The sequence below is a fragment of the Pelodiscus sinensis genome, chromosome 26 (genome assembly GCF_052426305.1).
Source record: "Pelodiscus sinensis isolate ZL-2025 chromosome 26, ASM5242630v1, whole genome shotgun sequence".
NCBI lineage: Eukaryota > Metazoa > Chordata > Testudines > Trionychidae > Pelodiscus > Pelodiscus sinensis.
This window is the reverse complement of record NC_143077.1, coordinates 3,285,846-3,296,076: the sequence shown is the minus strand read 5'-3', so window position 1 is coordinate 3,296,076 and position 10,231 is coordinate 3,285,846. Positions and strand designations below refer to the sequence as shown.

At 50.5% G+C, this 10,231-nt stretch overlaps 1 protein-coding gene across 2 annotated transcripts; it reads left to right on the top strand.

The window, feature by feature from the left end:
* Window positions 1-362: 362 nt before the first annotated feature.
* Window positions 363-9,836, top strand: GPN2 (GPN-loop GTPase 2). Of its 2 annotated transcripts, none has more exons than XM_075908567.2 (6): window positions 363-506; window positions 2,308-2,746; window positions 4,494-4,650; window positions 6,134-6,294; window positions 7,323-7,453; window positions 9,086-9,836. In XM_075908567.2, the coding sequence occupies exons 2-6, from the start codon at window positions 2,330-2,332 to the stop codon at window positions 9,156-9,158; spliced, it is 939 nt and encodes a 312-aa protein (XP_075764682.1). In that variant the 5' UTR covers window positions 363-506; window positions 2,308-2,329; the 3' UTR covers window positions 9,159-9,836. The 2 variants fall into 2 exon arrangements, with proteins under 2 accessions (XP_075764682.1, XP_075764683.1); XM_075908568.2 differs by having other exon boundaries at window positions 371-506; window positions 2,311-2,746.
* The last annotated feature ends 395 nt before the right edge of the window (window positions 9,837-10,231 follow it).

Here is a 10,231-nt window from a genome sequence, read left to right as displayed (position 1 = left end):
TTTAGTGGCCCCAAACCGGCCCAGGGCTCCCTGGTCTCTCTTACTTGCTGCTGTCCCTGTCCCAGGCCCTGTGGGCTCAGTGCCCCCCTGCCCGGCCTGAGGGGCTGAGCTTGGCCCCAAGGCGGGCCGTGGGCGCTGTTTGGGGGGTTCAGGCAGGTTCAGTAGCTCCCCCTGCACATGAAATGAATTGGCTCAGGTGGGGGGGATCCCCTGCCAGGCTGGGGGCCTGGATGAATCATTTCCAGGGCGCTCTCCTGCACTGCTCCTAGGGCCCAGGCATTCCCCTCGGGGCCCGCCAGGGGCCGCCCTGCTCTGAGTCCTCCCTTCCCAGCCGGGGCCATGAATATTCATGACGTTAGCACGGGGGGGCGGGGTGAGGCGCCGGCGGCTCCCGGAACCTTCCGGCTCGTGTTCGCCCAGCCAGCCGGACACTAGGGGCTGGGACACGCGCCGGCAGCGCGGCCGGGCCGGAAGGGGCGGGGCGGGGGACCTGGAGCCGCCCGGAGGTGAGGCGGTGGCGGCGCCGGGGGAGCTATGAGCCGGGGCAGCCCCTCCCCCCCCGACACGCGCCACGGGGGCCCCAGCCCCAGAGACACCCCCCGGTCTCCCTGCCCCCCCCTGCACGTGCCCCCCCAGCCCCAGAGACACCCCCCGGTCTCCCTGCCCCCCCTGCACGTGCCCCCCCAGCCCCAGAGACACCCCCCGGTCTCCCTGCCCCCCCTGCACGTGCCCCCCCAGCCCCAGAGACACCCCCCGGTCTCCCTGCCCCCCCCTGCACGTGCCCCCCCAGCCCCAGAGACACCCCCCGGTCTCCCTGCCCCCCCTGCACGTGCCCCCCCAGCCCCAGAGACACCACCCGGTCTCCCTGCCCCCCCTGCACGTGCCCCCCCAGCCCCAGAGACACCCCCCGCCTCTCTGAGCCCCCCAGCCCCAGAGATGCCCCACTGCACCCCCCCTGGCCCGCCCTGCCCCTCTGATAGTCACTGCACGTGCCCCCCCAGCCCCAGAGACACCCCCTCGCCCCACTGCGCCCCAGCCCCTGATGTCACAGGGTGCATCGTGTGTTAATTCTGGGTCTGCCGCTTGTTCCATTTATAAACTGCAACAAGGACTCACTCTAATTAGCTTAATGAGTGATTAGTCGCATATGGTGCCCATGGTAGATGCATTGGGAATCGTCTATTTTAAATGCATGAACATTTATATTCCCCCTCCCCCGGACACCACACACTGTTATCAGGCTGCCTTTGACCCTGTTGGAGCCTTGGGCACCCACACTCCTTTAGCCCCCCAGCCCTCTGCCCAGCTTTTCTCAGACCCGCCTCTCTCTCAGGTTCCCCAGATCCTCTGGGCAGCTCATACAATCCCTCACTCTTTGTCCCCAGTGGGTTAACCTCCCTCAGGTTCCCTCTCCAGGGCCAAATCTCAGTTGCTGCCCCCTGGCCTCACCACCTCAGCCTCTCATCCCCGTTATCCCCTGGCCCTCTCTGCAGCCATGTGCTGCCTGTCAGTGACCCCACAAAGTTGGCTCTTGCAGAGAGGTGTTCCAGGCCTCCAATAAATGTGCTTCTAAGATTCCTGCCCTGGGTTTTTTCTCATCACTCTCTTGGGTTTGATTTTAATATATTTATTCCCTGAGAAGCCTCTACACCCCTGGTGTCCCAACGCGCTAGCCACTAGCCATATGTGGCTATTTGGCTGGTTGAGTGTGGCTAGTTGGCTCACAAAATTATTTACATTTTCAGAATAATGTGGCTGGTTTGCTGTTGTAGTGGCTACTGCTTCAGAACTGGTTGGACACCATGGCTCTACACTGACTCTACTTAGTGTCCCAAAATGAGACTAACCACTAAATTATAACCAAAAGCTTTGTCCGGTGGAAAAAAAATCTCTCTGAATATCCATGTAGAAACTGGTGTCTGATTGCAGGGGTGACCATAACGGTTGTGTGTGTAAGTAACAGGCCTCGACAGGCTCCAAAATCTCTTAACATTTTTCAGCAAGAATCTGAATCTCCTCCCCTCAGCGGGGTAGCCCTTTGTATGATGGTGAATTTTTGCATCTGGTTTGGGCCTGTAGACAGGCTGAGATGTTGGTTACTCCTCTGCCTGGAAGGGACTGGGGACTTTCGGGACAGGAAGTATTAAATGAGGCTTGGGGTGATCCCTCCATCTCACTCAAGAGGAAGAAGTGTGTGGTTGGGGGGGGAATCACATGAATTACTTGGTAACTTCACTTTTCAATGCATACTATTCCTATAAACACAAATAATGGGCACTGGCTTAACCTTTTCCTTTCTCTTTCTAGAAGATGAAAGAAATGAGCTGACATGTCAGAAAACCATCATCTGTCTTGCCTGGCCTTTGGCCAGGCAGTGATTGGGCCACCTGGCTCGGGGAAGACCACTTACTGCTTTGGCATGCAGGAATTCATGTCCAAGATAGGGCGGAAGGTGGCTGTGGTGAATTTGGACCCAGCTAATGAAGGAACTCCCTATCAGTGCGCCGTGGACATCTCTGAGCTTATCACTCTGGCTGATGTGATGGATAATCTAAAGCTTGGGCCAAACGGTGGTTTGATCTATTGCATGGAGTACCTGGAAGCTAACTTTGACTGGTTGCAGGAAAAGCTGGCTAAACTCAAGGGTCATTATTTTTTGTTTGACTGCCCAGGGCAAGTAGAGCTCTGCACCCACCACGGCGCATTGAAAAACGTCTTTGCACAGTTAGCTAAGTGGAATTTCAGGGTAGGTTTTGGGGTTTTGTGTATACTAACAAGTTGGTGTAGCACAAGGCACAAAAAGGACTTGCCCAAGACCACCCAGCAAGGTTAAAAAAAAATAGAATGCAGGGCTGTTCCCTCCCAGTCCTTTGCTCTACTTAGTGTGTCTTCCTGCAAAGTTTGACATGTTTCAACCCTGTCAACATTGTAGAAAGGGAAGAATGTTTGTATGCCTGATTACTAGGGAGCTTTAGGATTTTATCCTAAGAAATTCAAATTATCTTCCAAGATGTGTAAGTTAGATTTCATTCAGTTAACACAAGTTGTGGTGCAAATTGTATTTTCATGGATTTGATGCAAACATGTACATTCTTGTACGTTGGAACACTCAAGCTAGCAAATATACAAGTGAAGGTTTCCATGGCAAGCTAGTTTTGTTTACATTACATATATAGCTCATACAGGCAGTCCCCGGCTTACGTACAAGATAGGGACTGTAGGTTTGTTCTTAAGTTGAATTTGTATGTAAGTCGGAACTGGTACATATTGTAGGGGAAACTCTAGCCAAACATTTCTCCAGAGCTCAGTTTTATTCTCCCACACCTCACTTCCCTCAGTCCTTTATTCTCAAGCTGAGGTGTCTGCTGAGAAAAGCCGCTCCGCGTCTCCCTGGTCTGCTGGGGGGAGGGGAGGGGGCGCTAGCTTCGCGTCTCCCTGGTCTGCTGGGAGGAAGCAGCTAGTGCGGGGTTGCCTCACCCCGTTTGTAAGTAGGGATCCGATGTAAGTCGGATCCATGTAACGTGGGGACTGCCTGTACTTCGAATTACTGGCTAGATCATTAATGTATAGGCAATATACTGTACAATTGAGGATAAAATAATTTTACTTGAGAACCTTATTTAAATCTTAACTTTTGCATTTATTTGATATTTCATTTGCATAGTTCTTTGTATTTCATTTTTATCCTTTTTGAAATAAAGAAAAATCATAGCTCTAAAGCTATAGCTGTGCCTAGTTGAGTTCAGTATGCTATAGATATGGGGGAAAATCTAGCTGTTGACACAATAGAATTATATAATGTGGCGCTTTACATCTGTACAATTTCATAGTACAAACTGCACTGTGACTGTTGCTTCTAGAAAAGCTTAATAGTAACAAAGTAATTTGAGGTTGAGTTATTTGGGTGTGAATATTTCTGTAGGAACAGTGGAAAAATTGTATATAGCCCAATAATTGAAAACTGGATTTAACACAGACTTCCTTCATCTTTGGGCTGAGAACAATCATGGAAAGTTTCAGCCTCAAAAGAAAGATGTTCTGAACAAGATAAAGTGAAGAGAGGGGGGCTGAAGGGGAACAGTTGTTGGTGAAAGGTTGGCACTTCTATAATAATTCTTTGTCCAGAGATGCCAAAGTGCTTTTTAAATGTGGGTCAGTATCATTATCCCCATTGTACAGATGAGGAAAGTGAGACATAACAAAGTGATTTTCACCAGGACATTCAGCAAATCAGTGACAGAGATGGGAAAACAATCCAGGTCTCCTGACTCTTCGGTCGCTGTCCTACACAGTGCAACATGCTTAGTGGGCCGTATGTGAAACATCTAGGGAGAAGTTGGCTAATGCTTTTTTTATTAGAACTGCTGGGGCCTGGACACCTTTACTTTTGGTCTGTGTCATGGATTTGCCTTAGTGACAGCTGTGTATTTGCGTAGGCAGATTCTGCCCTGCCTCAGATCTTGCACTATTTCACTCTCATTTCCATTGTACAGTTGGCTGCAGTTCATTTGGTGGATTCTCACTACTGCACAGACCCAGGAAAGTTCATCTCGGTTCTTTGCACCTCCCTCTCAACCATGCTGCATGTCGAATTGCCCCATGTCAACGTTCTCTCCAAGATGGACCTGATCGAACAGTACGGCAAGCTGGGTACGAGCCTTTGGGAAGGGGCTTTGGTGGAAGGAAAGTGCTGTGGATCTAGCAAAGAGGCAGGGAACAGAAAGGAAGAGCTTGGAGCTGACTCTTATCAGAGACAGAACAATCTGATCACTGGTAACGCTGCGGATGCTGGACAGGAAAAGTACATAACAGCTCACTGAGTTCTTGGTGAAATATTCTGGCCAGTGCAGTTAGTGGCGTGCTTGGGCACTCTCATAAGCCTCTACAGCCAGTCATTAAGAAAAAGGAGGCTCTAAAGTGGCCATGGACTATACTGGCAGCACAATAGACCCATCTGTGCTTTCTTCTGCCTTTTCTGTTCCATCCAGTCGTCCGCTTCCTGTCTCTGCCATGTCATACCCCCAGCCACTAGGGATGTTAGGAGGCATGTAATTTGGTAATCGTGTAGCTGACAAAAGTTTTGTCATTTACTCCATTAACCAGTAAGTGGCTCTGCATTTAAAGGAGCTTGCAAAGATTTTGAGAGCTGACAAACAGGCACCCTGGCTCAATCTTGGCTTGCATCAGGTCCTGGCAGCTGCCCTGCTGCGGCTCTGCATTTAAAGTAAATCCTTTTAAATGCAGAGCCGCCGCAGCGATAGCTGTCGGGACCTGGCGTGAGCCAGCACTAAGCCAGCCAGCTCCCAAAATACTTTAAATGCAGAGCCTGGGTGGAGGGGGGATTTGTATGCAGCCAGTAGCATTAACCAATAAGCATCCACTTATCGGTTAACCGGCTACACTATTACATACCTACTTGCCACTCTTGGAGCCAGATTCAATGAGTTGAAGTGCGTCTAAACTGGTGTAGCATCTTTACCACGTATTAAAAACCAACTGGAACTCAGTGGGCCAGATGTGTAAGGTGGGGAGGTTAGTTATGCATTGGGGGTGGGTGCAAATCGGTAAGAGTCCCGGTTGCAGTAATTTATTTGTTGAGGGGTCTGGAAGTTGGTGTACCTGCCACCATTCTAGATGTGATTAGATTTGCCTGCTCTCCCCTCTGCAGCCCCTGCCACCTGGAACAGCCTTTCTCCATCTCTCCACATGGTTTTAAATCTCATCTTCACATCTTAATTCCCTCTCTGCTCTGTGTCAGTTTGTATCTGTCTCTAACAGTGCACTGGGCTACAGTGTGAATGAGATGCTACACAAAATAGTCCTATTGTACCTGTTGGGGGAACTCAGTGCCAGTGGGATTGCTGGGGAGATGACTGCCCCCCCTCCCCCCCCGTGGGGCAGAGAGATGCCATTCATCCGGCTGTGTTGCGTAGTCTCATTGCTGGTAGGCTGGCATTGGCGCCTTTGAAGAGAGAGCTTGCCCTGGTAGCCACACAAATGAGTTAGTGTGTAACAGAGCACGTTCCAATGGGAAAGAAAGGGGTGAGCCAGGGTCCCCCACTGCCAAATCGGTACTTGAGATGCAGCCCCTGAAAGCTAGCCCTAAAGCCATGTCTCTTGTCTTTCCTTGCAGCCTTCAACCTGGATTATTATACTGAGGTTCTGGATCTCTCTTATCTAGTAGACCATTTAGCAGCCGATCCGTTCTTCAAGAACTACCGTCGCCTCAACGAGAAGTTGGTGGAGGTGATTGAGGACTACAGCCTGGTCTCCTTTGTTCCACTCAATGTCCAGGTAAATGGGTTGGAAATGACAGGGAACGTGTTGCAAGTAGCTGTGTGGTTTATGAACTGTCCATCCTAAGTGTCTGGGTTTTCTAAAAGGGCCGTGTTCTCCCAGTGAGCGCGTGACAAAATCCCTTGTGTCACTGCTGTTTTCTAGACTTTACTGCTGTACTTGACACAGCCAGTTTGGCGGCTCTATTTCTGTAGCACTGCATAAGCACCCTTATGTAGCTCTCACATAGCTCCCTCCTCCACAGCTCTGTACTACACATGCAAGTAGAGATAGTAGCCACGCTGATTTAGTGACTTCAGTAATGATCTAGAAGAGGGCTTGGAGACCAGTGCAGCTCAGATGGTGCTAACCTTGGAGGGATTGCAAACCTGGTCAGGACCGAGACATACAGAAGGGAGCTATAGAAAGTGGAAAACGTGAGCTGAAAATAACAAATTGAATCTCCAGAGCGGCCATACTGGGTCAGACCAATGGTCCTCTTAGCCCAGTGTCCTGTCTGCCGACAGTGGCCAGTGCTAGATGCCCCAGAGGGAGGGAACCCAACAAGGAATCCTCACGTGATCCCTCCCCGTCACCCACCTCCAGACAAACAGAGGCAAGGGATGCCATTCCAACCCTAAATATTGTCTGTTAGGTTTTTTCTGTGACGCTGCAGCTGTGCACTCCGGAAAATTAGTTCCTGAGTTTGTGTTGACATTTTTGGCTGTTATCTTGGTAGAGTCACTAGCCAACGGCTGCCACTGGCATCCTGAGCCCTCATACACCGTTCCTTGTGTGAAGGGATCTGCACTGGAGCGGTTTCAGTTTCTCCCCATCTCTCTCCGTCCAAAGCCTTGAACCTCAGCGTCGCTGCTGTTGGGAGCTGCATGCAGACCTGATCCCCTAATAGAAGGGAATAGCTTTCTGGGGGAATTGCAGCCGAGTGTCCAGCGAATGCTTTGCACCCCACCGAAAGCTCAGGCTGCTGGGCTGTTTCTTATGAATGCTGCTTCTCATTCTCTCCCCTGCTGCCTGTCACTTCCCAGGACAAGGACAGTATGCGACGGGTGATGCAGGCAGTGGACAAAGCCAACGGCTACTCCTTTGGCGACGTGGAGCAGAGAAGCCTTGATGCCTTGATGTCTGCAGCAATGGGAGCTGATTTCCACTTCACCTCGTATCCTTTCCGCTGCCCTTCTCTCCTGTGTGGAGTCTTGAGCTCTGACTTGTGGCTCCGGGGACGTGATACGGGCCTGTCTGAGTGCAGGGTGCGTTATTCATATTGATGTCTGGTGCTGTGTAATGGCATGTGTGCAATGAGCTGTCGGTCTTAGCTCAGGTCCTAGTGGCTAAGCATCCATGTCAAAACCACCACGGCCACAGTTGACACTAATTGGAATCGTGGGGTTCTCATTGGCTGCATCTCTCTCATTCATGTTCACTGGGTTCATTCCTTCCACATAGCGTCATTATTGGAATGAATGACGCTTTGTTTGGACCAGCACAAGCTACAGATACCTTGAGTGTTGCATCTTCTTACCAGTGCTGCTAGTTTCCATGTTAGCTTTCAGGCTGATGTGGAAGACCAGTTCTTGGATGAGAATGTTAATGGTTCCTCTGCCATTCTTCTCTCTCTCTCTCTCTCTCTCTCTCTCTCTCTCTCTCTCTCTCTCTCTCTCTCTCACACTCACACTCACACACTCACACCCCCAACCAGATGGAGGCCAGGCTGACAGCAAGCAGGGAGTTGGGGTTCCTCTGGGGCTTGGCTTGCAGGACTGAACCCAGAGTTCCAATGGCCAGAGCCCCCTTCTTACACGTGTCAATTCCCATTGGAGTCTGTGGGGTTTGCAGCATCACGCTGCAAACATCCACCCTTAAGAGGCGTTAATCTGTGTTGTCCAGAGTTATCCTTTGATGGTGATTGTCCGGCTTCCCAGCGTTGTCTCTCGACCTTGGGCTATGTCTACACTTACAGCTTCTTGCGCAAGTATGGCCGTTCTTGCGCAAGAATCCGCAGAGCATCCACACTGCCCGCCCGCTCTTGCACAAGGAAATTTACAGTAGGGCGTGGTAAGAGAGGGCTCCTTGAGCAAGAGCTACGCTCTTTTTTAACAGGTGTAAACCCCCTTGCGCAGGGGCTCTTACGCAAGAGGGCAGTGTGGACGCTCCGCAGGGGTTTCTTGCGCAAGAGAGCGTCCACACTGCCATGGGTGCTCTTGCACAAAAGCACATCTCGCGCACTGCAGGTTTACACAATACTTCTTGCACAAGAACCCTTCCGCAAGATGTTCTTGCACAAGAAGCCGCCACTGTAGACATACCCTTGGTGGGGGTCTCTGCCTGTTGTCAGTGCTGCTAATTTAATTCAGCCTCAAGACACAATGCATGTTTCCTCGTTATCTTCAAAGTTTCCACTTCTTCTTGATCATTTGGGCATCTGTGAAGGCTGTCACACTCGCACCTCCTCCACTCACACCATACACTTGTACAGAGTTTCAGACAAGATCAGTAGTTACTAGAAGACACAACTTAGTTTGTGATGCAGACAAGGGGTACAACTTAATTTGTAATGCTAACAGGGAGCAAGGCCTTACAGTAAACGGTATCTAATCATGAGAGTCAAAGAGAGAGAAATAGAAGCAGACAGAACTTACAAGCAAGTCATTAGACATGAAATCATTACGGATCATACTTAGTCGTGTAACCAATGCTAACCAATACTAAAATATACACTTTTGCTACACTTGGATGTTTTGAACACCAGCTCTTCTTGCTGCCTTGTTTTCCTTGATTCCTGGCTGAACAGCACACTTGCAGTCCAGGAGAAGTATGTGCAGCCTCAGGAGAAAACTGTGGAGCAGGAAGCAATGGAAATCTAGCACTTGTGTGTCTTTCACTAGGCCTGTTGTGGAAGGAGCTCACTGCCTGCTTTAAACATGTTTCACCGCTTCCCACCAGGAGCACAAGGGACCCTCCGTGTAGCGTCACTAGGACCCGGTACTTCCTGGGCAGAAGTCAAGCTCTTTGTACGACTGTGTCCGGGTCCTGTTGTGTATGAGATGTGTTTCTTGGTGACGATGAGACGACGACAAGATAAGGACAAATTCAGTATGTCCTTCCTGGAACAAGAGAGAATCTCAGTCTGATCTGGGACAGCAGCAGCAGCAAACGGCCCTGTAGAGCAGACCAGAAAGAAGTGCCCACTATTGCTGAGTCTCCCCACCCCCCACTATGACCAAAGCCGTGTCCCAAGAGAAAGACGAATCCGCATTTACTGCAGGGAAGGAAGCTCCTTGTGGTGTGAGTCCTCCATGTGTTGATTGGGGTATCTGTGGAGTCTCACAGTGAGGTGCATCTCAGAGAGGCAGCCTACTGGCTATTCATCCCTGGGAGAGGGGAGAGGTGTTAGTGTGCTGGTTTTTCATGATCAGTTCTTAACACAAACTTTTCTCCACCCCTTAGTTTCACCGTGCGTGTCTGAGTTAGCTGTGAACTCCCTTGACGTGGAAAAATACAATAAAATGTGACTGCTGCAAAGCATGGGGGACAGGAAGAGCCATGAATTGGTTCCTTATTGCAGGTGCAGACACTGCTCACCTGTTTGTGTTTAAACCCCTCTGTTCTCTTGTTCCTTATGCGATCTACCTGGAAGCAGAACAGGGGCCTGCTTGGCATGGGGTGGAAGAAAGGTGGTCACTTCCTGTGGGCGGAGTCTGTCTCTCTGCCCTGCGTGAGGGTCCGTTGCCATGGACCTGTTGTGAGTTCCTGAAAACTTTGCCCAAACTGTCTTAACATAAGCTCAGAGGCTTGTGGGGAGGAACCTGTGTCAGGCAGCAGAAGACTGTAGCTCCAGGAAGGTCGTAGCAAACCAAAGGAGGTAGAAGCTTCAGGGGGTAGCTGAGTTCATCTGTACAGAAAAAAACCACCAATGGTCTGGTAGCACTTTATAGAC